The sequence below is a fragment of the Vulpes vulpes genome, chromosome 5, assembly GCF_048418805.1.
Source record: "Vulpes vulpes isolate BD-2025 chromosome 5, VulVul3, whole genome shotgun sequence".
NCBI lineage: Eukaryota > Metazoa > Chordata > Mammalia > Carnivora > Canidae > Vulpes > Vulpes vulpes.
The window spans coordinates 128,607,091-128,634,371 of record NC_132784.1 but is presented as its reverse complement, the minus strand read 5'-3'; the positions used below and the strand labels follow the sequence as shown (position 1 = coordinate 128,634,371).

The window sequence follows — 27,281 nt, the reverse complement described above, 5'->3', positions numbered from 1 at the left end:
GTTCTTGCAAAGGCCAGCCATGGGAAGAGCCCAGACCCGGATGGTGGCTGAGGGGACGGACAGGGGCCACTCTGCCGGACTCAGGACATTGATCGCTTATGAGGACTGATGGAGAAAAATGGACCAAGAACACCTCAGAGGCTTTCGGCCCCAGGCAACTGGACTTTGAACACAGAAGAGCAAGCCCTTAAAAAAAAAAAAAGAAGAAGAGCAAGCCCTTGAGAGAGGGATAATGAATATGGCTTAGATCACCCGAAGCACTTTATTCATCAGAGAGGAGTTGTAACGCCCGAATTACCAAGATAACTCACCTATGGGACAAAAGTGAACGTATCAAAGAACACTTAGAAATGCAATTAAACTTGTTTATTGAAATAAACTGGGAGTAATACAGATTGTTTTCAGCGTCATAGCCAGATGAAACACAGTAGGAGAAGAACCCAAAATAATACATTTTATTCCCAAGAGGTCAGCGAACCCAACCCTTGAACAGATGAGGAATCCAGTGACCAGACAGGCTGGCATTCTCCACTCTACACATGCTTAGGGCACTGACCGTGTGCCAGGCACTTACTTGGTGCTGGGCAGAGAAAAAGTAGACAGAACGTGGTGACCCGTATCAAGGAGCTCACAGCCAGGCTGGTGGGCGATGCTGCCCAGGAAGCAGGCGAGAAGCTACAGGGCGCACCCAACCCGGCCGGCAGCAGCTCTCTGAAGGTCAAGCGTGAGCTGACCCGGGAAGGATGAGCAGAAGTGGTGCAAAGAGGCTGCGGAAACAGGGCCCCCGCGAGGAACCCCACGAGGGCAAGCAGAGTGCATGTAGTTACTGGGAGGAGTTCAAGTACAAAGGCATTGCAGGCCCGGATTCTGAAGACATCAGTCCCCTGCCCCCCAGGTCAACGCTGTTTTTAGAACACTAGCTGTCTTTCCAGGTCTCCTGACAAATAGAGGAGGATTCGGCACATCCATCAATACTCTTGCGTAGACAAAAGGAAGCACACGTGGCCCACGCTTACCCAGATACACACGTGAGGATTTTCAAACCCTCTTGTGTAATCACTTTGTGTTAGAGCCTTTCATCTCCTCCCCAGATTTTTATCAATCGGGTCATGCCACAAAGCTCTTAAGTCTGGAAGGGGTTTTTAAGGGATCGCTTGGTCAGGGGTCAAGGGAGCAGGAAGCAGGGCAGGGGGAGCGGCCGCCACCCTGATGCAGGCAAGAAAGAGGCCACTGTCTGCAGAGAACTCAAAAATTTATCATAAAACGGGACCAAAATCGTCCTGCATTTTATTATCACTACGTGGCAGCAATGCAGCAATTCTCAGCAACGCGGGTAATGAAACCCTCCCCCCTGCCCCCCCAGCTCACGTGTGCCCCCGCTCCCAGATCCACCTGCCAGCACAGACAGCGCATCCCCGGGTCAGCCGTCTCTTCCAGGCGCATTCCCACCGCTGTCCATCCCCTTCGTCAACATCGCTTGAGTAGTCAGGATCATACATACAAAGAACCCCGGATCACGGTTTATCTTCCTCCCATCACGATCCTTGAGCCAAGGTGGTCACTTCTCGAAAGCCCCGAACCCCGTGGGGGCGCCCCCGGGCCTACTGCCAGGAGCAGTTCTCGCTCATCGGCTCCGGCTGGGCCGTCTGGCAGGTGCTGGGCGGGGTGAACACGGAGGGGTCTTTAATGCCCAGCTGGATGTCGAAGAACCGCGTGGAGAGCAGCACACTGTAATTTCTGGTGAAGGTTTCCTGGACGGGGTAACAATCCTTGACCGTGTAAATGCCAATCCAGGTTTCGTCTGCAAGAGGAAGGGAAGTTGACTTTTTAACATAGAAGGTGGGCAAAATACCTGTACTTTTATCCTGGGGGTAAAATATACATAAAATTCACCCTTTTCACTATTTTAAAGTATGTTTCAGGGGTACCTGGGTGGCTCAGTGGTTGAGCGTCTGCCTTCGGCCCAGGGCGCGATCCCGGAATGCCAGGATCGAGGCCCACTTCGGGCTCCCTGCATGGAGCCTGTTTCTCCCTCTGCCTGTGTTTCTGCCTCTCTCTGTGTGTCTCTCATGAATAAATAAATAAAATCTTTAAAAATAAAAAATAAAGTAAGGTTCGGCAGCATTAAGTACGTTCATGTTGTTCTGAAACCATCGCCACCATCCGTCTCCAGAACTTGGTCATCTTCCTCAGTGGAAATTCTGTGCCCTCTGACACGAACTCCCCATTCCCCTGCCTGCCCCCCCCCCCAGCCCCCATCCACTTTCTGTCTCTATGAACGGGACTACGCTAGGGACCTCAGATAAGTGGAATTACAGAGTATTTGTCCTTTAGTGACTGGCTTATTTCACTCAGCATAACATCCTCAAGGTTCATCCTATATTATCCGTGGCTGAATAATATTCCGTTGTTTGTTTACACCACATTGCGGGTATTCATTTACCAGCCGATGAACGCTTGGGCTGTTTCTAGCATCTAGCTGTTATGATTAGTGCTGTTATGAACATGGGTGCACAAATATCTTTTTGAATCCTTGCTCTAAATTCTCTTGGATATATACCTGTACGCAGAACTGCTAGGTCATATGATGATTCTATGCTAACTTTGGGGGAACAGTTTTTACACGGGTTTGCACTATTTCCCACATTCAAATATGATGCTTAGATCCTGGAGCTAAACAACTAGCCGAGTACACATGGGGACTTCCAAGTAGGTGCAGGGGATGCCAAACAATCTAATTAAGCTTATGCATTGCCCTAACTACCTTCCTTGATGGACTTAAACTCTTTTCCCATCATGCTTCCTGAGATGTAGCACTTGGCTATTTTATGAAGCCTTACATGATCTAGCTGACTTTCTGTCGGACCATTCTTGGACCGTGATCTGCTCCTGGGGCCCCCCTATGGAGTACTGGTCCTCAAACGTGGAATTCTGAGGAATGTCTAGAGGGTCCCAGGGGTCCGTCAGGGTGATCTTGGAGCACTGCTTGGTGGCTTGTTCAATCTGAAACATCACTCCATCCTTATAGAGCAAAATATATTCAAATAATCTGAAAGACAGATATAAAGAGAGTGGATCAGGACTTCAAGTTACAATCATCATGTCTTTTATCAGCATACAGCCCAAAGGCCTTCGATATAAATTACTCTTAGAATGGAACAAGCTGGAAAAAATAGTTTTGCTTGCTAGGCAATCATTTACTTATTTATGAGCACTAGACACATTGACGACCTAAACACGAAATAATTAAAAATTCAGAGTTCAAAATTGAATATTGAATAACTGAGTACCTACTATATGCCAGATCCTGTGCTTTGGCTACAAACATGAGGAAGACACGGCCCTGGGTCAATGGCTGGTGTGTGACCTTTTAGCCACAGGGACCTAGGAGGATTTGCCCCTTGGCTTGGTTGAGCTCTCCTTGCAGCACTAAATCACGAATCATTGGGGTACACTGAATGGAGCACATCAAGAAACTGCTGAGGTCAGACCACACACCTGAGCCCCACAGCTATATGAGAATGAGGGCCCCCCTCCCATTAACTGGAGGAGGCTGAGATGAGCAAACAAAAGTGAGGGGACCCCAGAGCGACTGGTTTCCCATGTAGTTTGTCCACATGCTCTTGGCCTCATGTCTCCTGAGTACATCCCATGTGTGGAGCAAGCCAAAGGTATTCCCAGGCTGGGCGGGGAGTCTGCAGACACCCTCCCCCCATGATGCTGAACACTGAGTTGTCCCCAGTCCTGTGTGGATCTCAAAGCTAAGCAATCTTGGGTGAACAAGTTGGACTTCTGTGTGTTTGACTGTCAGTCCAAACCTCAGGTCACTGCGGCTGGCCCAGCAGAGTGAAGCTGCGACCCTGACCTCACACAGTGAAATTCCCAACACCTGGGGTGGGAGGGTGCTTTTCCTGAGCAAACTAAGATAGCCAGCAGGTGAGACTCACTGCACCCCACATCCTCCACTTGCCTCCAGGGCAAATGTCTGCCATTCCAGGTTGAAGCTTAAAAAGACTTTTCTTCAGACAAACCTTCAGGGACACCTGAGTGGCTCAGTGGCTGAGCATCTGCTTTGGGCTCAGGGTGTGATCCTGGGGTCTGGGGACGGAGTCCTGCATCAGGCTCCCCACGGGAAGCCTGCTTCTCCCTCTGCCTGTGTCTCTGCCTCTCTCTCTCTCTCTCTCTGTGTCTCTCATGAATAAATAAATAACATCTTTTTTAAAAAAAAGAAAAGAAAAACTTATAAATGATCACTGCCTACATGGTCATAATAGCACCACCACTAGGGTTACAAGCCAGTGTGAAAACATAAACATGACCTCATTTTATACCTTTAGATATATCTATCCTGCTTCATTCTAGGAAATAAAAATGGCTTATGAGGGTAAAACTCTCTCCTTTTAGAAGTGGGAGCAATTGCAGGAGGAAAAGGAAGAGTTCGTTTGCTGCGATAGTGCTCACAGGAGAGTGGAGCCACCTCTTCTACTGTGAGCCCTCTGCAGGAGCCGGGGTTGGCCTGTCCCCGCGGCCCTTGCCCAGTGCAGTCCCTGGCACATCACATAGGAGTACAGACACACTACTATCGACTTCAGAGGACTGTCCATTCATCCATCAATACGGGACTCTGTACATTAATCCTGTTCCCCGATCCTTTCGGTGACAGCAGGTCCCACAAAACATCTGCACTGTGTGCCCTCAGGGTGGCTCTCTTCTCGACTCTCCTCACCATCAGCACCGGCCGCCTGCAGCCTCCCAAGTCCCAAGTGTCTGGCCTAGACGGGCATTCGTCATTCTTGCAGAACCTCCAGTGGTGTGCTTCTCCAACCGCAGGAGATATGCACCATGGGGCAGGGGGGCTTCCTTCCCGAGAACAGCCCTCAGCCCCCCGAATCCACGGGTCACAGCAGTGGGAGCTGGGCAGCCATCCTGGCCATCCAGGAGCGGGCCACCCTCGCAGGCCTTACTGGACCCGAGGTGGGCATGCGACCCAGGGTGACACAATCAGATTGATTCAGTCCCACGAGCATGTGGAGTTGCCACGCGGGGACCTCGAGGCAGTCTCCTCACGGGTCTGGACATGTCCTGTGCAAACCACAGGCTGTGGGAGGCTGTTTGCAACATGCGACCTGAGCACGAGGAAGAACGTGCTGGGAGGCCAACAGCGGGCATTTGCGGGATGCGCTTCCTTTCCGAGGCCCGGTGTCCGCAGATCCCCCTGCAGAGCCACGAGGTTGCCTTCCTTGTAATGAAGTTTCCTGTCCCGCCTGGAACTTTTTGCGTGACTCATCATCACCAGGACTGGTCTCTAACACAGCCGAGGCCGCCGCCGCCCCGCCCGGGCCCGGAGGCCAGCTGCCAGCACAGCTGTCCTGGCAGAGACACGCGGGCCCAGCGATCCGTGGCGGGGGGGGGGGGGGGGCGGCCACCAGCGGGGCACAGGGAGGGCCACCTGGCTGCTGCCCTGAGGCCGCCTCTGCCCGCACCCAGAGGGACAGTCTCATCAAGACGAGGATGCTGGCCTTGCAAGCGTCCTCACCAACGTCCCCCTTTACTCCTGCTGGGTGGCCGGAGCGCAGGTGTTCGCTGCAGCCTTCGCTGTACTTGCCCGTTTTCACGATATTTCACTCTTGAACACGAGGCCATAACCTGAAACTGGGCTTATGGTGACAGGGCCTCGGGTGCAAGAGAAAACAGTAACCTGGTGGGAAACCAAAGACGACCGGACGGTTGTTTGCTTTCCTCAAACTCCCGAATGGATCTGAAGGCGAGGACGGAGGGCTCGACTCGAAGTTTCGGAAAAGCAGCTTTCGGGCCGCTGCTGCAGCTGCATATACCCCGGGCCTGGCTGCGAGCGTCAGTCACAGCGAGGACGAAGGTCCTCCATGGCCAAGGGGACACAGGCTGGAGCCCGACGGAGCCCCGAGGTGGAAGCGCAGAGCTCAGCCAGGGTCGAAATGAATCATCTGCCTGCGATGCGGCAGGAAGGGCCGCGATGCCTCCAACAGAAACCCGATCCGGCAGCAAGATCAAGGCCTGGCGCTGCAGCCGAGGAAGCTGGGAGGACCGGAGCCACTAATCACACCCCGGGGTGCAAGGTGAGGTGCTGGGCCCGGCCTGGAGGGCAACGCAGCGGGGCAGGCCGCGGTCAGCAGGAGCCTGCGAACCCCCCGCCCCAAGCGGGTCAGCAGGCTGAGCTTCCCGCCGTGCTGCCTGCAGAAGCCTTGCCCCATCCGGCCCTCTTGCCCCCTCCCTGTGGGACCAAGGGTCCCGGTTGCTTTTGACAAAATTCTCAGGCTGCCCTGACCATGTCCGTGGTTTCCCGAAAATCCAATTTCCTTAAAATTCGGGCTCTACCAAAACACTGAAAACCTGCAGAAGTTTTATATCTTCTGGGCTATGTAAAATCAATTCATGTTCAAAGTAAAAAAAAAAAAAAAAATCCAAACAGTACAGAAATGGAAAATGAAGTAAAAATTGCCCAGAAACTCAAACATATAGAAATAACAGCTCTGTGCATCTGTGTCTAAACACAGATTGATCTTTTTGTTTAAATTTCTTTCAACTGTGGTAAAGTACACATAACGCAAGCTTTATCATCTTAACCATGTTTAAATATATAGTTCAAAAGTGCTAAGTGCATTTGTATTATTGTGCAACCAATCTCCAGAATTCTTTTCATTTTGCAAAACTGAAACTCTAGGCCCATTAACTGACTCCTCATTTCTCCCCCACCGCCAGCTCCTGGCACGCAGCATTCTACTTTCTATCCCTATGAACTTGACCGCTCCAGGTACCTCATCTAAGTGGAATCATAGAGTAGTTGTCCTCTTGGGGTTTTTTGTTTTTTGTTTTTTTAAGATTGTATTTATTTATTCATGAGAGACAGAGAGAGAGAGGCAGAGACACAGGCAGAGGGAGAAGCAGGCTCCGTGCAGGGAGCCCAAGGCAGGACTCGATCCCGGGACCCTGGGATCATGCCCTGAGCCAAAGGCAGGCGCCCAACCACTGAGCTGCCCAGGTGTCCCAGTAGTTGCCCTTTCGTGACCAGCTTATCTCACTCAGCATGACGTCCTCCAGGTTCTTCCGTGCTGCAGCACACGTCAGAATTCCCTGCCTTTGTAAGGCTAATATTCCACTGAATGTATAGACCACATTCTGCTTATCCGTTCATCTGTGTAGAGACCCTGGGTTGTTTCTACTTTCTGGCTATTATGGATAATGCTGCTGAGAACATGTTGTGCAAATACCCTACTGATTTGTCATTATGCGTACTGGACACATTCATAAAAATGAGTAAATATGATGTTTTTTACCCTATGTTTTACTTTTTTAAGATTTTGTTTGTTTATTTGAGGGAGAGACAAAACATAGGCATGGGGAAAGGCCAGAGGCAGAGGGAGAAGCAGACTCCCTGCTGAGCAGGGCTTCCCAACTCAGGGCTCAATTCCAGGAGCCTGGGATCATGACCTGAGATGAAGGCAGACACTTAACCAACTAAGCCAACCAGATGCCCTAACCTATGTTTTAAATTCAACAATTTGGGGATCCCTGGGTGGCGCAGCGGTTTGGCGCCTGCCTTTGGCCCAGGGCGCGATCCTGGAGACCCGGGATCGAATCCCACGTCGGGCTCCCGGTGCGTGGAGCCTGCTTCTCCCTCTGCCTGTGTCTCTGCCTCTCTCTCTCTCTCTCTCTCTGTATGACTATCAAAAATAAATAATTAAAAAAAAATTTAAATTCAACAATTTGTCTGTGATTTCCTTCCAGGTCAAAAAATACAGATTTATAAATCAGTTTTTCCTAATTTACAATGAAATGTTTTTAAAATGCAGAAGAGTTGGAATGATCACCTCTGTATCTACCACTTAGATTCAATAATTGTGACATTTTGCTATGTTTGCTTTATCTATATTCTATATTTACTAAAAACAACGGACTTTCTGCCTCCCCCTGCCACTACCATTATCACACCTAGGAAATTAAAATTCACTCCCTAATGCCAGCTAATATTTGGTCCATATTCAATTGTTCCCCCAAATATATATTTTAAAGTTCTTTTATAACCAGAATCCAATCATATTTCAAACATTACAGTGGGTTGTTACGTCTCTTCTGTTTTAAAAATCTGGAACACTACTCCTATCGTTTTTCATTTTTATCATGGCCTTGACTCCCCCGAAGACTCCAGGTCTGCACAAATTCCCCATTCTAGAGTTTTGTCAGTTTCCTCATTTAAATTTGTTCTTCTAGCTCCTGTCATTCCTCCAAACTAGATCTGAATTCTAAAGGCTTGACATGATTTGATTAAAGACTTTTGGAAAGAAATTCATAAAGGCATGGTGCATCACAGCAGAAGACAGACGATGTCCCGTTGCACTATTAACGCTACTAACTTTGATCACCCGGTTATGTGGTTCCTCCACATGTCTCCATCATGAAGGCGTTTCCTTTACAGTTAGCAGACAATTGGTCAGGAATACTTAGTGATGCTGGGAAGAGCCTGTTAGTAACTGTCACCTAATGGTTCTGGGTAAAACCATTTCCTGAATCAATTATTTCACTGGAGATTGGGATAATAGTACCAGTGGTATAACAAATGACATCCATCTACTTATCTATCAGTCATCACCCTCAGCTCAAGAATTTTTATATATTCGGTATATGACAATTAAAGTCATTACGCCATTTAATGCACAGATTGTCCCATGTTCCATCAGTGGGAACTCCATACTGCTGGTATTTGTGGCTTTGACATGGCCCTGTTAGTGTTTGAGATATGAGATATATATGCACATCATATATCATATATATACATACATCATATATACACCTTGTGTGTGTAAAGATACACACATACATGCATACACACACCACGTTTTGCTTCGGTGGCTACTTAGATTATTTTCACAATTTGTTAATATTAACAAAGCCGAATATAAATTGAAGATAAACCCTATTGCCTTTCTGTGTTTACAACGCTATGAAAAGTTTATAAACTGGAATTGTTGGATCAAAGGAAATTCTTCTTTTATATTTTACAAGATACTACTGTTGCCCAAAGGGAACACTAGGATATTATTTTTCAGAGAGAGGAGGAAGGGAGGGGTGAAGGAAGAGGGAGAGAGAGAATCTCAAGCCGACTCCACGCTGAGTGCAGAGCCCAACACGGGGCTCAATCCCATGACCCTGAGATCATGACCTGAATCAAAATCAAGAGTCAGATGCCTAACTGACTGAGCCACCCAGGTGCCCCAGAAACAAAAGAATTTTTAACTGGATGTAGAGCTTCATTCATTTCCTTTCTTTAGAAAGGTACTAAACGTTTACCCAACTATAGTAAGGCAGGAGAAAATCTTTCGGTCTAGTTTTCCTACTTTAGGATAAAGCTTACAGGCAGCATCAACAGCACTGTAAAAAAGCTCAGGTCAAGAAATCGAGGTTCCCAGTCTACGACTGGTGAGCTGTGTGACCATAACTTTAATCTCCTATTTCTCATATGTAAAGAGAGACCAAAATTTTGAAGCTCAAAGCATTATTACGAAGATGATTTGACACAGCAGACACATAATTGTTATACAAATGCAGGGATTGTGGCTTTGTAGGAAGCCTGCCAGTGCTTACGTTTACCATCACCAGTTAACATTTGACAAGGAAGCTGCTGGTTTCACCTGTGCACATAAGACGTGCTCGGCTGTGTGATGAAGAAGGGCTAGTGCATCCAGGCAGATTGAGGATGAAGGAGAGAACAGTCTGAGTGCTACGGTGGACCCTTCTTTAGCAGACCCGGAGCATCTCACCCTTTGTCTCTGGCCTGCCTCTCAATACAGTGGCTGAGAAAGTATTCTCATCTACTCACTTCCTCAGTGTCCCTTGGAGCTAGGGGTATAGTTGGTTCTGGCCTTGGAGATCTAAAAGGAAGTCTATTGGAGGAAGAGACACCCCCCACTTCCCGCCAGAGATTTCTCTTCTCTCCAAAAGGCAGAGTCCCTGTCCTGCTCTACGTTCCTTCATTTACTGTCTTTGGACGTAAGGGTGGGAAGAGGATAGCCACCTTGGAGCCATGGAGCAACACGTCAGCATGCCGTCTTGCAACCGTGAGCCAACTTTCTCTGAGAATGGCAGAGTAGATGGATGGAGAACCAGGAGCCTTGGAGATATTGTTGAGACAGACCTAGGAACATGCATCACCAGAATTTGGAAGCAAACTACACACAGCCTTATAGTTTTAAGCCTCTGTTAGTCAGATTTCCTGACACGTACAGTTGAAAGCACCCTAGATAAAATAAGTGAAATCCACTGCTCTATACTTATGATCTATCAAATGCTTTTAAACGGCTCTCTGAGAGCCTTTTGTTCCAGAGTGAGCAGGGCCCACGGATTTGGCTAATGCCTGAACCCACAAGGGAGCCTGGCTAGGCGCAGAGAAACTTGAACAGCTACTGCCTGGATAGCCAAGAGGCAACTGTTTTTCTGTCTTGAATCAGAGTAGTCAAGGGGAGGAAAAAAGAAAAAAGAAAAAAGAAAAAAGAAAAAAAAAAAACAGTCTAAGGCAGAGGTAACAGACTGGCAAATTCAGTTGGCTGACACTGTATTAGCTTTTTTTTTTTTTTTTTTTTCTTAACAGATGTGAAAATATGAGGCTCGGAGCATAACTAAGTAGCAAATAATGGACTCAAGGTCTGATCTCCTACCAGACTCGTTCTAAGTCACTAACACTGTTGTCCTTCCCCTCCTTCCACAGGGGTAAGATAACTGCTAGGCCATCCAAGATATCTTAAATTGCAGAAAAGGGAGTGGGCAAATATTATATTGTGATTACAAAAGGCCTTTGGCTTTTATGGGAGAAACTGGACAACCTTTGGATTTGTCTAATATGCAATATAATAGATTAGTAATGCATGCCAGCCCTCTGACTCTTAGCAGGAAGAATTGAGCGGCAGCCACTTGCCATTCTGGCGTATACCAAGATTGAGTTACACCCTACAGTAATTATGAGACATAAAAGGAGAACACTATTTCAAAATTGTTGGGTCAGACACAAACTCATTGTGTAGGCTGATACCAACCACATATAACAAAAGGGAAATTAAGCTGCTTGAGAATGCAGCCCTAGGAAAAGTGAAATCGAAGAATAATTATGTGTGCAATTTAAGGAGCTGTAAGGTGATGAGCCTCCAACCACTTGGATTAGAGTTCAAAAGAAGAAAAGGCTGGTCAAGAAACTGAAGAGATTTCTTTTTTTCCAAAAATGTTTCAGGATGACTACTGGCAACGTGTAGCCATATACTCTTTCATCTGATGGAAGATAATAAAACAAATGTCTCATGAGCAATAGTTCAGGCTGTCTCTTTCTCACCATTAGAAGGAAGAGCCTCATTAGTGCCAGGATACCCGCGTTGCCATGGTACACAGTGGTTATTAAGGAGGTTGGAAGGTTGGGATGCCTGGGTGGCTCAGTGGTTGAGCATCTGCCTTCAGCTTAGGGTGTGATCCTGGAGTCCTGGGATCGAGTCCCGCATCGGGCTCCCTGCATGGAGCCTGCTTCTCCCTCTGCCTGTGTCTCTGCCTCTCTCTGTGTCTCTAATGAGTAAATAAATAAAATCTTAAAAAAAAAAAAAAAGGAGGTTGGAAGGTACAAGGGGAGTCAGGTTCACACGGCCAATACTGCACTTCTCAGGAGAAACATCAGTTGCCACCGTGTGTAAATATAAACACAGACACCCTTGCAGCTAACCGTTAATGACTGTACAAGGTAAATCTTATTTTTTACTTTCACTGGGATTCGGCATCATACTGAATTTAAGAAACAAAGAATAATGGGTGACCACAGAGAAAGCTCTCTCGTGAAAAATATGGTCCTCAAAATAGAAAATGCAGTGGAGGTGGTACAGGATGCTGTGGGTCTTGGAAACAAGCCAACTAACCCAAAACAGAAGAGGTGAATTAAAAGGTATGATTCCAGAACCTGAGGAGGGAAACAAAAGTAGAAAGTGACAAAAGGGCTAACGGGAAGATAAGAAATCTGGGGGAGCAGAGGTAAGAGAACCCAGACATGTAAGCAGAGAGATATTCAACAAGGAACAAAGAGGGATCCCTGGGTGGCGCAGCGGTTTGGCGCCTGCCTTTGGCCCAGGGCGCGATCCTGGAGACCCAGGATCGAATCCCACATCGGGCTCCCGGTGCATGGAGCCTGCTTCTCCCTCTGCCTATGTCTCTGCCTCTCTTTCTCTCTGTGACTATCATAAATAAATTTTTAAAAAAAATTAAAAAAAAAAAACAAGGAACAAAGAGAGAAGACAGGGCATCAAGCCTCCAGAAACAGCCGATGGCATCTCTGCAAAGCCAGATGTAACCTGGAGATGTTAATAATGTTCCAGGATGCAGAAGCAACCTGCAAAAACTAGGGCAGAAAGACATTTATTAAAACTAACCCGAAATTAGTTTGGTCTCAGACTTCTCTTCTAGAGCTCTAAGTGCCATGAGCACCAAACACTAGTATTACCCAGTGACTTGTGTACACCTCAAAATTAGCTTTATGCAAAACAGCAACGGGTGGATGTTCTCCGGCATTCACAATCTCTGGAAGTTTCCTGCTGCACAGTATCCTCTCTGAAGAAAATCGATTGTTCCAGCTGGCTGAAAGATTAATCAAAATATTCAGATAGGTAAGCAAATCAGCATTAAAGCTCCTGCAGTGAATAATGAAAGGAGTAAAATAATTTATGTTTCTTTTTGCGGCAACACTACTTAGAAGTTGGTTACAAACGCTCACACAATAAAAAATCCCTCTGTGTTTAACAACTGAAGAAGTTGACCTCATGGAGGCTCAGCGCGGTGAAAGAAGGAGCACTAGAACCATCCGAACACTTGAAATTCTTTTCAACCTACCAAGTGGGACCTAAATGAATACTTGTCCTTTGCAGAAGAAGTCATGTTGCGGTGACAGAAAAGTGGATTCCCAAGCTTCATCCCCTTACTCCTTAGGATAAGTGACACATCATGAGGGAGGCTCTCGGGAGGAGAGGGGTCCCAAGGGCAAGCCACCCAATACCTGGAGCTGGTGGGGGGCAGGGGGCACTGTCCAAAATAGAGTGTGCGACAAAGGGGACAGGGAGAGCATTCGATTCAGAGCGAGAGAGGGTTCCCACAACCAGAGGAAACACATAAACCACATCAGAACACAGCACTTGACATGACATTTAGGTATTAGGTACATATTAAATCTGAAACAAATTCTCTTCCCAGCCCCTCTGCTCCCCAGAAGGCAAGCTGGTAAAATTCTCCACTGCCCTGTTCCTTCTGGAATAAGAGCTCCATCCTCTTGTGCTTTCCCTACATTTGCTGCCACTGCCTCCTCGCTTCTCCCAGGGCCCTCTGCCAAGAGTGGTCCCTGGGATTCCTAAGGAGGTACAGCTCCCTCTTGACTTCAATCAACTCAGATAGCTCCATGGTGGCCCCTGGGCGTCTTCCTCAGAGGCATGTCTGCCTTTCCCAACTTGACATCATGGATCATCAGCTTCTTGATGACACATTCTGGGAAGGAAGACTTATAGTTCTAGAGAATAGAAGACGTACCTCAGTAAGGGACTTGGTGAGTATGTGGGGTGGGGGGCACAGGGCAGGGGGTGGTGCTTCAGAGGCTCTGGAATCAGTGCAGATGATCCGGCTCACCACAGTCCTCCCTACAAGTATTTTCAAGCAACCTCAGAAGGCCTTGCATTCATCATGGCTGAAGCTGGATGCCACACCAACTAGTCTGGTGGTTCGTGGTGCCTCATACATTCCTCCTAAGCTATCGCTCAGGATGTGATAATATGATAATGCTATGTCAGCCCAAGAACTGATGTGCCCCTTGGCCCTGGGCCACCATCTTCCCATCTGACAGCATCTTCCTTGGTGATTTCTGAGATGTTTCTCCGGGTGCTACGATCTGAGGGTCAGTGTCCCTCCCCCAACCCTATCAAATTCATATGTTGAAAACTTAACGCCCAAGGTGATGGCGTTACAAGTGAGGTCTTTGGGAGGTGATTAGGTCATGAGGGTGGAGCCTTCACGAATCGGATTCGTGCCCTGATACAAGAGGCCCCAGACAGCTAGCTGGCCCCTTCCCCCATGTGAAGACACAATGAGAAGTCTATGACCAGAAGAGGGCCCTTGCACAACCATGCTGGCACCCTGATGTCAGACTTCCAGCTTCCAGAACTGAACAGTGAACTTCTGTTGCTTATCAGCTACCCAGTCTCTGGTATTTGTTACAACAGACTCAAAAGACTAAGACATTGGGGGAGCTCCGAGGGGTTACTTTGGTGCGCCTTTTAGGGCAGGCTGACAGCTCCCACTCATTGGCACAACTCACACTCTGGAACTTTCCCAGTCGATCTAACTTTAGCACAAGAAAAGCAGCCTTCCATGAAGGAGCATCACAGCCTTTTCATCCAGGGGCAGCTGCCTTCTGTTTAGGTGCCATCTGTCCATGAGTTCTCCATTCTTGGGAGGATCTGAGGGCCATGGAGGCACCCTGCTGGGGGTCTGATTCTTCACACAGGCACTGCTTCTCAAGGAAACCATTGGTACTTGGGAAATTTGCAATGCCCATATTGGAAGATATTCTCTAAAATTGGGACTGAGGATCCAGAGAAACATTGAAGATACTGTTTGATGAGGGAAGAGCAGGGGGAGTAGCGTGGGGATGAAAGGAACCTGGGGATCCATTTCTGGAGGTCGTGGTATGCCTTCTTAGGGGGGCTCCACTACAAGCCTGCCCAAAAACTTTTCAAAATTTAGGTAGGCAGTGCCATGTGATGTCAGCAATTGTTCTTGACAAAGCAGATACATGGTGTAGAATATAAATACTTAATAAACCATAAAGCCATACCTTAAATCCACGAGTTGATTGTTAAAAACATAATCATGCAGAAAAAGAAAATTGAGAAGAAAAAAAAGGATGTATGTAGTGAAGGAGTTTCAGAGTTCAGAGAAGATCACATACAAACTGATGATGATGATAATATAATCTTGATGAAATGGGAGCTTTTCTAGGAAAATATAATCAAAACTAACACAGAATGAAGCAGAAAGTTAAGTTGATCGATAACCAGAGGGAAAAAAAAATTCTTACAATGTTCCTTCTTCAAAAGGAGTTAGGTCCAAATAGCTTCAGGAATTAATTTTCTTCCAACCTCAAGGCTGGAGGAAGCTTGCCAATTCTTTTATAATTTCACAAGACTTTTTTTTTTTCACAAGACTTTTTCTACTTTAAAATATAGAAAGCAGAAAAATAAAAACTAAAGGATAAGCTCCACTGCAGCTATTGATTAAAAACAAATCTTAAAAATAAAATGTCAGTGAGCCAAACCAGACTATCAAAAGATATCATAATAAATTAGAATTTATTTTAAGAGTGCAAAGTGGTTTAACATAAAGCAATCCATTAGTATAAATCACTAGGTTGCTGAAGTTTAATATCCATCATTAGAAGAAATTCTTTTTTTTTAATAAATTAATTTTTATTGGTGTTCAATTTACCAACATACAGAATAACACCCAGTGCTCATCCCCTCAAGTGTCCAAAAATATTCACTGAACATGATGGAGTATCTTTGCTAAACCAACAGCCCATAGGGGCCTTCCCTGTGGAGTATTTTTTTTTCCCCCTGTGGAGAATTAAAGATAGTGACAACAGAGTGAGAATCACAAGGGGGTGTGACATCACTGGAGACGTGTCATTTTGCCTTTCCGTTTTCTTTATCATATTAGAAATCACCAAAAATAAATTAAAAAAAAAAAAGAAATCACCCAAAATAATCAGACTCCATATCGCCATGACGTGGGCAGCAGGAACAATCACAGTCTGCAGGCTGAAATGTCTGTCAGTTGGAGAAACCTTCCCAAAGGGCAAAGGTGTCACACCTTAAGAATGTGCAAATCCCTTTTCTATCACTTTCTTATCTAGGCATGTATACAAAATATATTTAAAAAGTGGTACACATCTAATTGCGCACAAATCCAAGGTGATGTGTGTAGGAGTCTAGACTCGTGGGAAATAGAGGAGAAAGAAACTGGACTATCCCAGAACAAGGCACCGCTCACAGAAGCTAGGTTCTACCCATTGGCTAGATTACCACACAGTCCCTAGAAATGGCTTTGCTAATGGCTACTTAGTAGCCTGAGAAAAGTGCACAATATTTTGTTAAGAAAAAAAAAAAATGCAGAGCAGTTTTCCATTTTAATTTTAAAATTACATACACAGGGGGCACCTGGGTAGTTCAGTGATTGAGGTCTGCCTTTGGCTCAGGTCGTGATCCTGGGGTCCCAGGATCGAGTCCCGCATCCCCCATCGAGTCCCCGTAGGGAGCCTGCTTCTCCCTCTGCCTATGTCTCTGCCTCCCCCTTTGTGTCTCTCATGAATAAGTAAATAAATAAAATCTTTTAAAAAAAAATAAATTAAATTACATACACTAGTACGGGAAAAAGAAATCCAGAAGCGCATACTTCAGGATTCTTAGTCCCATACAGCAGGATGATGAGAGATCCTGACCCTAAGTTGCTTTTCTGTGTCATTCAGATTTTCCACCATGAACAGGGACAATGCTAGTAGTCCAAAAGCCATGAAAATGGAATTTATTCACTCGACACACATTTACTGAGTCATATTATGTACCAAGCTCTTCTAGGTGCTGGGGTTTTGGTGATAAAACAAACTGATAACGTTCCTTCCCTCAAGGAGGAGAGACAGACAATCAACACCAGAAAAATTAACCGACCAGACAATGCCACCCAGGGATCATGTCCTAAGGAAAACAGACTGAGGTGTGTTGGGAGTGGCTGGTGGGGAGTCGCAGGAGGTCCCTCTGAGGAGACAATGAGCTGAGACATGAATGAGGAGAAGCCCTCTGAATATGGCTTTGACTTTGAAGATGATAGAAGTGGGCTAGTCAGTGTGGATGAGCTTGCAGAGTGTAGTGTTAAGGGGGGAAAAAAGCCCAACGTGAACCAGTGTGAGCTTCAGTATGCGTGCTGGGGATCTCAGGACCACCTAGGATGGGGCGCCTGGGTGGTGCAGAGGTTGAATGCCTGACTCTTGGTTTCAGCTCAGGTCGTAATCTCAGGGTTGTGGGATCAAGCCCTGCATCAGGCTCTGCACTCAGCAGGGAGTCTGCTTGTCCCTCTCCCTGCCCCTCAGCCCCTCCCCACCTCTTTCTCTCAAATAAATAAGTCTTTCAAAAAAATAATCTCGGCTATTCAGAAGACATTAAGAGTAACCAATATGGTTGAGCAATTATGGATAATTTTTACCTTCTTTCTCTTTGCACACCTGTATTTTGGGATCCTTCTACAATGAATAAGATGTCACCATTATTACTCATTCCCTCATTCAGTTATTCAAAAAATAAATCTAATTCGTGTTGCTAGAGGTAACAGCAACAACCAGATAAAAATTCCTAATGGTGGAGTCTTGCTTTGGGCAAAGGAAAGCAGAGGAGATGAGGGACCGGGTTTAAAAAGCACTAAATAGTACGTCAGATAGTGGTAAGTATGTTGACGTAAGGTGGTGAGGTGGGATGTATGAGAATGTTGGGAGGAGAGACAGCCTAATTTGGGAGGAGGCCATGCAGCTTTTTAGGGGAAAAGTGTTCTGTGCACAGGAAACAAAAACCCAAGTGCCAGCAATGGGGGAAGCTTGCTGAGCCGGAGGCTGGAGGGAGCTGGAAGTGAGGGGCCTCTGCGTGATCGGAGACAGGATATGGAGGGGGTGGGCAGCAGATCCTAAGGGATCCTAGGGTGGCCAGGCCCTTGTAAGGACCCTCCCTCTGACAGACAGAAAGGCACTGGAGGGTTTTAAGCGGATGAGCGACGTGACACAGTATTTCTAGCAAATCATTCAAGCTGCTACGTTGACAACAGACGAAAGTGAGCAGGGATAGGAGGACGACCCGTTAGGAGGCTCATGCAAAAAGCCCTGGCAAGAATGATGAGGGGTTGGGCCTCCAAGATGACAGTGAACGTGTGGTCGGACTCTGAGTCTCTATCAAAATTGGAGTTGACAGGATCCGCTTAGGGACTACTTGTGGCAAGTGGGACAACTCAAGTATGACTCTAAGAGCTGATCCTGAGCAACTGGAGCTGCTATTAGCTGAACCTCAGAAACCTGCATGATGAATAATATTTGTTGGTTTGCAGGGGAGGCATTAGTTTGGGGTAAGCGGAGTCTGAGAGGACAACCAGAGATCCAAAGGAAGAGCTCAACTCAGCGTTTGGACATAGGAGTGCAGAGTCCTCCATGCACAGATGCCATCTGGAGACATGACTGAGCTGAGGGCACCAGGACAGGGGTGTAGACAGAACAGTAAAGGGGTGGCAAGCCAAGCCCCGGCACATTCTACCATTAGCAGCATGAGGAGGAGGAGGTGGAGGAGGAGGAAGGGCAAAGGGTGCTGAGAAGGAAGGGAAATGAGGTGGAAGGACGGACATCAGAAGAATGTGGTGTCCCAAAGACCCCATGAAGACACCAAGATGGGGGAAACGAGCCCCACAGAACAAGGAGATAGAGGGTCACTGGGTCAGGAACGTGAGCAGAGTCCGCTCAGCAGAGCTGTGACGCTCAACGTTTGATTGGAGGGGGTTCGAGGGAGCATGAGGGTCAGAAACTGGACTGAGCTTGAGATTTGCTTTAAATAGAAGGGAAGAATGGCATTCCGGCTGGTGGGATCAAGAGAGGAATTTTTTTCTTTGAAGATGGGTAAAATAAAAGAAATTATGAAGGGGAAAATAGAAGATTTTTACTGGAATTGGGGAAATATAACACTATCGCATTTATTCCAGGAAAAACAAACCACTAATTGGTGGAATATTTTCAGATCTTTGGGCACCCTGCCCCTGACCGCCATCTTCGAGGACAGAATCAGGAAGAAAGAGCTCGAGGTTGACAGAGAGGAGTAAAGATGTTTTCAGAGCAGTTTGGCGACCACCTCTGGCTTTTAGTTATGAGTTAGTCTTACACCCCAGCAGTCCTGATACTCCGTGGCCTTGTCTTCCTTGGCACTGACGCTCCTCACTGCCTGCTTCTCCTCAGCATCCCAGCATCAACGCTCTGAAGTCCAGGGTCAACAGACCCACCGAATTAAGACTCAAAGCAAACTTTACAGGCTTCCAAGAAAATCTCTTTCTTGAAGAAAAACTCAATTTTGCAAATCAGCATGTTCATTTTTGAGGATCAAAAGGCCCCAAGCAGCCAGACTTCCTGAGCTAATAATAAAAGAAAATGCTGGCTCTAGCCATCAGAGAGATCAAGAGGGAGTCAAGGCAAAAAGAGTCATTCGCCTGAAATTCTGAAAGTCGTTATTTCTTAAAATGGAAGCCCGATCCACGCAAAACAGGGTTGTGATTTACTTAATTTCTGGAGGGGCACTTGGGTGGCTCAGTCCCTTAAGCATCTACCTTTTGCTCAGGTCATGAAATTGGGATCCTGGGATCAAGCCCCACTCCCCCCCACCCCATCCCCAGTGGGCTCCCTGCTCAACAGGGAATCTGCTTCTCCCTCTGCCTCTGCCCTCCCCTGCCCCCGCGCATGCTCTGTCTCTTTCTCTCTCAAATAAGTAAATAAAATCTTTAAAAATCAATCGATGGGTCGATTTGTTGAGCAATTCATACTAATTTACCTCCCCCGGCCACATAGATGCAGTCTGAGGATTTACAATGATATAACCCTGAGAAATCCAAAAGAAGACAAATACACACACACACACACACACACAAAAAAAAAAAAAAACAGAAGCTCATCTTCCCTTTCCTCTCGTTCAACAGTGTAATCTAAAATCCCTAGGTAGGGCCAAGCAAGGTAGGCATCTGCATGGCCTGGCCTAGGGTGTGGAGCCGAAGTCCAGGTGAGGGGGCCCACTCATGTAGGGAGGGGGCATCAGAGCAGTGCACAATTGGTTACCTGCTGCAACTGAATAACGAGAGCTAATTTTCTCTGAGAAGGGAACTACAAAAATGAACCATGAGGTAGAGGAATGGAATCGGAGGTTCTGGTTTAAATATATATATTGATTAGCAATGTACATACACATAAATTTGTATGTATATGTTATGAGTAAGTGACCATGTGTCTTCAAACCTATGTCATACCCTTGCTTTGTCCATTGAAAGGGTCTGGGAGCAACGCCACCTACTAGCTATGAGCACAACTAGAGCAGAGATCTTAGCTCCTAAATATTCTCCAGTAAAAGGAACCAGAGCTTCTAGTTGAGAATGGCTCATTCCAACACTCTAGCAGAGAAAGTACAGATGATTTTGGGACATTTTATTGAGGCAAAAAGCAAAGAAGTGCTCAAAGAATAAGAGATACATCTTTAAAGAACATAAAGCCAAAATAAAGAGGTTCCCACTGGCCAGATCTGGGATAATGTGAATATCAAAACAATGAGAACAAATGCAATCCAGTGAGAATCCTTGAGTCCTTGCTGATATAAATAAATGAATAAATTCAGTTTCGTGAGAAATGGGATGTGTACGTGGTTTTAAAATATCTCCCTACGGAGGTGCCTGGGTGGCTCCATCAGTTGAGCATCTGACTCTGTACATTGGCTCAGGTCATGATCTCAGGGTCATGAGATTAAGCCCTGTGTCCAGCTCCGCCCTGGGCGTGGAACCTGCTTAAGATTCTCTCTCCCCATCTCCCTCTGCTGCTCCTCTCTCTCTTTCCCTCTTTTTTTCTCTAAGGAAAAAAGAAACAAACAAAAAAAACAAAAAACAAAACCTCCCTACAAAATACTTACTGATTACAAAGTTAAAAAGTGTCACCTCACACTGGAGAAACTTGCAGCCTGCCATCCCTCCATCAGGGGATCCGCGTGAACATCACAATGCAGTAAGAACAACAGACTATGTCTGTGGTATTCCTACCACAGGTGAAAAACTAGAAGCTCATCGCAATGAGACATGAAACAAACCCAAATCAAGGAGCATTCCACTAAATAAGTGCTTTGTAATCTTCAAAAGTATCAAAATGCAAGAAAGACTGAGGGAATGTTCCAGCCAGAAAAAAAAAAAAAAAAAAAAAAAACCCTCTGGAAAAGACCGGACACCAAAATGCAATGCTTGAATATAAACTGGGTCCTTTTGCTCTAAAGAACATAAATGAACAAGTGGCAGAACTTGAATGAGACCCACATTTCAGGTGGTAGAAATGAATCCTGTTAATTTCCCAATTTTTATGGCCACACTGCAGTCACGCCGGAGCATAGCCCTGTTTGCAGGAAATGCACGCAGACGTCTCCGGGGTTGTGGGGCTATCAAGTTGGCAACTCTCTCAAATGATCTGGTCGGGGGGGCGGGGGTGGCCGTGTACTTAACTGTCTGCAAGGATGAGATAGTCTCAAAGTAAAATAAAATGCTGTGTTTGGAGGGGAAAACGGCCTTATCCTGTTGTTCAAACACAACGATTGTTGAAGTTACCTAGTGTGATAACAGCCCTTGGAATTAATCTTCCACAGCAGACACATTGGGAGAGCATGGGTAAGCAGTGCTGTTCATGCCCTGGAACACTCAGGGCCGCCACACGGTGGGGAGCCTTCTGAGCCTGCAGCCAAAGCACGTAAGGGGGGACCCTCTTATCTCTCCCCATGAGCACAAGTGTAGGTGAAAAGAAGAAGGAAGAGAAAGCATTTTGATTTCTATCAACACGAAGACACACACTGAGAAAAAAAAATGCAGAAATCCATATTACTTTCATTACATCATAGAAGAAACAGGAATCTGTCTGATATAATAAAAGCACAGTTAGTGCTTCCTTGGCATCATTTCATCTTTAAGGAAGAAGACCTATCCTAAATGCTAGTTAGTGTAAACACTGTTGGTCAGTAAAATTAAATTCAAAGATGAAAAACTGATATCCTGAGAAGTGAGGATCTTGCCGTGGCGAAGCCAGGACTAGAAGCCATGTCTGACGTCCCATGACTCTCTCAGTGGATGTCCGTGCTCTCTCCACTACACCCGGTGGCCTTCTCTAAAAATACAGAAGAGAAATGATATTCTGTTCTCCAAGAAAAAGAATGCCCAAGGAAAACAGAGACAGACATGAACTGATCAGAATTTGAAGGAGAATCCACTTGCCACGCCATTCAAGACCTATTTTCTCTTTTTACCTTCTACCTCCCAAAGATCCCCACTCATGTGGGATCAGTCTTCTAAGATATCATCCCTACCGTCCCCATGCATATTCTCCTGATGCCTCTCTGCTCACTCTGGGTCATTAGAGCCATTAATTCCAACCCCCAAGCCACCATTTTGTAAGTGGGAGCAGTAAGCCTACCGGTGGCCTAACCAAGTTCATTCGGCATCGCCTCTCCCACAAAGTTCAACATGTTCGCGGAAACATGAAAATAATCTTCTCGCTTTTCCTCGGTCTTCCAAATGTAATACTTGTGAGTTTGGTCAAAGAGTCAGGAAAGATGGTTGGAACCAGAAAACAAAATAGTATCAATTACTAATATTCCCCATTCTCTGCTAAGGCTGCCTTATCTGAAGCTTGTAAAGTTGTTTAATCTTTTCCATCATCTCAGGGAAAAGAGAGCCTGGAAAGTCCTAGTCATTCCACAGTAACTATCAGTGGGATTTTCCATAACAATCTGGATGCAAAATAAAAATCTTAAGAAGTTGATCCAATTCTAAAACTTACTTCTCAACTTACTAATAAATATGAAGAGACAACCCATCCATATTTTCTTCAAATAACATCTGGTTTCTTGGCCAGACCGTTAATACCTGAAAAAGCTTCTGAGTCTGTGCCAGCAAATCTACATTTAAAGAGCTTAAAAAATGCACTTATGCGCTAAACATTCTTTTCTACCTCTGACTTAGGGCCAGAGAGATGGGACTGGAGGCAGAACCTTGCCAAGAAACCGGGAAGGAGGGGAATAAAACTGCCTTCGAAAATCTGAGCTGTGAAATCAACACTTGATGGGTCAGAACAAAGAAATGAGAAATCACCACATGGGGACAAAAAAACCGTCTAGGCCAGCAAAATTTGGCCGTGACCCTGCTAAAGACCTAATGCACACATATAAAGACCATAGTAATTGATCGTGGACTCCTCGATGAAGAAGGGTTGCTAAGAGCCGGAACAGGACTCACCGCGCCTCCAGGCAGAGTGGAGGGAGTCTGGACCAGCAGGGCTGGGGGAGCACAGATGGGGAGCACGGAACCAGTGACAAGGCATCTGTCTGGGGAAAATGAGCGCATCGCTGCCTCTCAGCCCCATTCCCCTGGGCTGGCCTGTCTTACTCACGATGGAAAGCTCAGCACTGAGCATGCAGCCTGGCCTCGAGCAAGCAAGCATTCGAGTCAGTGATTTTGCTCCAACTCTTTGCTCACAACCTCCTGATTATAATTTGGCTCCCCACGTGGTTCTGCCGACAGGGAGAGAATGATCTAGTCTTGTGGACCTGAGAATCCGGGCCTCCGTGCCAGCCACGGGGCTCACTGAAACAGGCGTGCTCGCTGCTGAGCCTGCAGCCCCGCAGGCAGCTCCAGGGGGAAGGGCCCTCGAGTGCCCTGCTGGACCACGTTTCTGGGCCCACAGGCTGGCAGCGAGGGCCATGGGAAATGCGCCAGGATGGTGACCATGGTGGTGGCCACGGTGGCCACAGCAGCTGGGTACTGAGCACGTTCTCGGTGTCAGACACGCACCCCGTGCTGTCCGCACTCAGACTCCGCCAGTCCCCACCACAATCCAGTACATTAGATGCTATTATATACTCGTTTTGTAAACAGGGAAACTGAGGCTCAGAAAGCTGTAGCCCTTCTCCCAAAGGCCCACACTAGGATTCTGCGCTCAGACCCAGATTTGTCCAACTCTAACAGGTGATCTCTTACATTGTGAAGACCTGACCTCTGGGGGGATCGACCCTTACCTTCCTCCTGGCTACGCTCCTCTGCTTCGGCAGGGCGCTCTGGGCCATTCCAGCCCATGTGCCGCACGATTGTTCAATACGCCACGACTGCGCCAGCCTTCGCGTCGCGGCACGTAAACATTAGCAATGTGTCATCGACCGGGAGTGCACGAAGCCAGGACACCCGGGTGGCTCAGTGGGTGAGTGTCTGCCTCCGGCTCAGGGGGTGATCCCAGGGTCCCCACAGGGACCCTGCTTCTCCTTCGGCCTGTGTTTCTGCCTCTCTGTGTCTGTGTCTCTCATGAATAAATAAATAAAATCTTTTTTAAAAAATAAGTGGGGGGGACACCTTGGTGGCTCAGCGATTGAGCATCTGCCTTTGGCTCAGGAAGTGATCCCAGGGTCCTGGGATCGAGTCCCACATCGGGCTCCCTGCAGGGAGCCTGCTTCTCCCTCTGCCGGCGTCTCTGCCTCTCTCTCTGTGTTTCTCATGAATAAATAAATAAAATCTTTAAAAATAAATATATAAAAATAAATACATACATACATACATAAAAAAGAAGTGCACAAAGCCAACCCTACCTCAGTGAACAGTGTCACCATCTCTATCATGCCATCAGAAGCCAAAAATGAGGGCCTCCCCTTGACTCTTCCCTCCTCTCACCTCCACTGTCAATAAACCTCTTCAACACTTCCCTTCCAGGTCCGCTTCTCACCATCACCATGGCCACTCCCCACCCTTCCCCTAGACCTTGCTCAAGTGTCCCAGATCACGTGTTCCCTTCCCCTCTTGCTCTCCTTTATTCGCAACCGTGCACCCACTGCCCGCTCCACAGCCCAATCATGACCTTCCAACTGCAGGGAAATCCTTCAGCAGATGCCAACCTTTGCACGTACGTCTTCTGCGCTATAGCCCTAACAGTGGCTGGTCTGCAGTGCTTGGAATACACCGTACCCTGTCTGCTCCAGGATGTCCTGGAACAGACCCGCACCCCGCACCCGCCCCCCCCCCCCCCCCCCCCCCGCAGCTGGCTTCCTCCCCTGGTCACTGGTGCAAGGCTTTGGGTCTCACCTCCAGCTCCTCCAGGAAGCCTGGGTTACCTGCCCATCTGAAGTGCTCGTCACACTCAGCACACCCTTCATCTCACGGGTGAGAATTCTCCTTCCTGTGACTCCACCCACAGACCCCCTACCTCCCTGAGGCCCAGGACCCACTCTATTTATACAAAGTGCCTGCCATGAAAAAAAATGCATGATGAATGAATGCATGAGAGCATGGTAATAGCACAGGTGTCAGATGCCACCTGGCTTCCTCACGTCCGGGCTGTGTGGCCTGGAAAAAAGTGCTGAATCTCCCCGGACCTCAGATTCCCTGTCTCTAACAGAGATCCTAAAATGTCCCCTGTCACACTGTTGTGAGGCTTCCCTGTAATATGCAGAAAGCCCTCAGCACTAGGCCCAGGGTATCCTAAGTGCTCAAACATGGGTTGTTGTTTGCTATTGTTACTGTGTCCTTTGAGGCCCCGGAGATCCTCCCAGGCCCCCACGATGACTTGGCTGCTCCAGCTCCCGCTCCTCAGCACTCGAGGTTTACCTTTCCAAACGCATGAGCGTCCATCCTCTAATACACTGCATTGAAAGCTTCTGTCCCTCCAGCACTTTCCTCAAGACGCCTCACACTTCAACAAAAGCTTTAGGTGACATGACCAGGAGATCTGCCCCTGATCTTACAGCTCAGAGCCTTAAACCCTGGACATCACGGGGCACCTCCTCATCGCCCAAATGCCACACAGAGAGGCCAGCATAACCCCCAGAGGAGCACACGCAGGAATTTCCACAGGAAAGCCAGTGGAATTGACAGGTGGTGACCCCAAAATAGAAATCAGGCCTCGGAAAGAGGACTCCCCTGGTCACAGCAGCTGTGGAAAGGTCAATCATGGGACAAGCGGTCGTGAACACCGGCGGAGCTCCCCAGGCCTAAGAGGGGCGTACAGAAGAGAGGGTAACTTTTGTGATCACAGTAGGGCAGCCTGCTTGGAAGCTTTTAAGGGAGTAAACCGCGATTTCAATGGTTGTAGCGGGGTGAGGGGTTTGTGAGCGGTATTCTCCGTGGCTCCCCACCCCCCTGCGGTGCCGTCCTATTCTTGTAATTCTTAAAATATATCGGTTCTGCGTGCCTCGGTCGCGACGGCTCCTGGCCGGAGGGGCCCTGGGGGCGCGCCCAGGCTGCGGGGCTCCAGGAGCGGGGCCCTCGCCGCAGCCCCGGGCGGGCGGGGCGGGCGGACCCGGCGGAGCGGGCGGACCCGGTGTGCGACCCCGCGGCCGCCCCGCCCTGCCGCCCCCAGCGCCCCCGCCCCGCCCCGCCCCGCCCCGCCCCGGCCCGACCCCGCGGGCCCCGCCTCCCTCCCCGCCACCTCGGCCCCACCCCCGGACCTCGGGCCCCCCCGCGACCTCGCTCCCCCCCGTGACCTCGCCCCCCGGACCTCGGGCCCCCCCGCGACCTCGCCCCCCGGACCTCGGGCCCCCCCGCGACCTCGGGCTCCCCCCCGTGACCTCGCCCCCCCGCGACCTCGGCCCCCCGCGACCTCGCCCCCCGGACCTCGGGCCCCCCCGCGACCTAGGGCTCCACCCCCGCGACCTCGCCCCCGGGACCTCGGGCCCCCCCCGCGACCTAGGGCTCCACCCCCGCGACCTCGCCCCCCCGCGACCTCGCCCCCCGGACCTCGGGCCCCCCCCGCGACCTAGGGCTCCACCCCCGCGACTTCGCCCCCCCCCCCGCGACCTCGGCCGCCCGCCCCGCCGCCCCCCCCGCCACGACCTCGGCCCCCCGCGACCTGGGGCTCGCCCCCCCCCGCGACCTCGGCCCCCCGCGACCTCGGCCCCCCCCGACCTCGGCGCCCCGCGGCCCGCGCACCTCCTGCAGGGGATCAGCGCCTTCCGCTCGTCCAGCACCCGCACGCGCCGGTTGAGGCCGTCGTAGGACAGCAGGGCGCGGCTGTTGCGGCCGCTGCTCTGCCGGAACACAACCTGGCGGCCCTCCCACTGCTGCGGCGCCCGGCACGGCCGCGGGGTCCCCGGGGCGCCGAGGCCGCCCAGCGCGCACACCCAGAGGCCGCCCAGCAGCCAGGCGCGCAGGGCCCCCCGGGCCGCGCCCAGCCGAGCGCGCCCCGCCATCGCCGCGCAGCGCCCGCCGCCCCCGGGCCCCGCGACCGCGGCCGAGTGCGGTGACCCGCGGTGACCCCCCGCCGGCCGCGGTCGCCGAGGCGGTTGGGCCCCGCGCGCGCGAGGTGCGGGAAGTGCGGGAGCCTCGGCCCGGGCCTGGGAGGGCGCGGCCACCGGCGGGAGCTGCCGCTGCAGGGCCGCTGCCCGCTGCGCCTGGGTTTCGCTTGCTCT

The 27,281-nt window shown here is 48.8% G+C and overlaps 1 protein-coding gene across 1 annotated transcript; it reads right to left on the bottom strand.

Annotated features, from left to right (window-relative positions):
- Nucleotides 1–351: 351 nt before the first annotated feature.
- On the bottom strand, nucleotides 352–27,281 carry EPDR1 (ependymin related 1). Its single transcript, XM_025984032.2, has 3 exons — nucleotides 26,803–27,281; nucleotides 2,841–3,049; nucleotides 352–1,801 (listed from the first exon to the last, which is right to left on the bottom strand). Exons 1-3 carry the CDS (start codon nucleotides 27,060–27,062, stop codon nucleotides 1,602–1,604), a joined length of 669 nt encoding a protein of 222 aa, XP_025839817.2. The 5' UTR covers nucleotides 27,063–27,281; the 3' UTR covers nucleotides 352–1,601.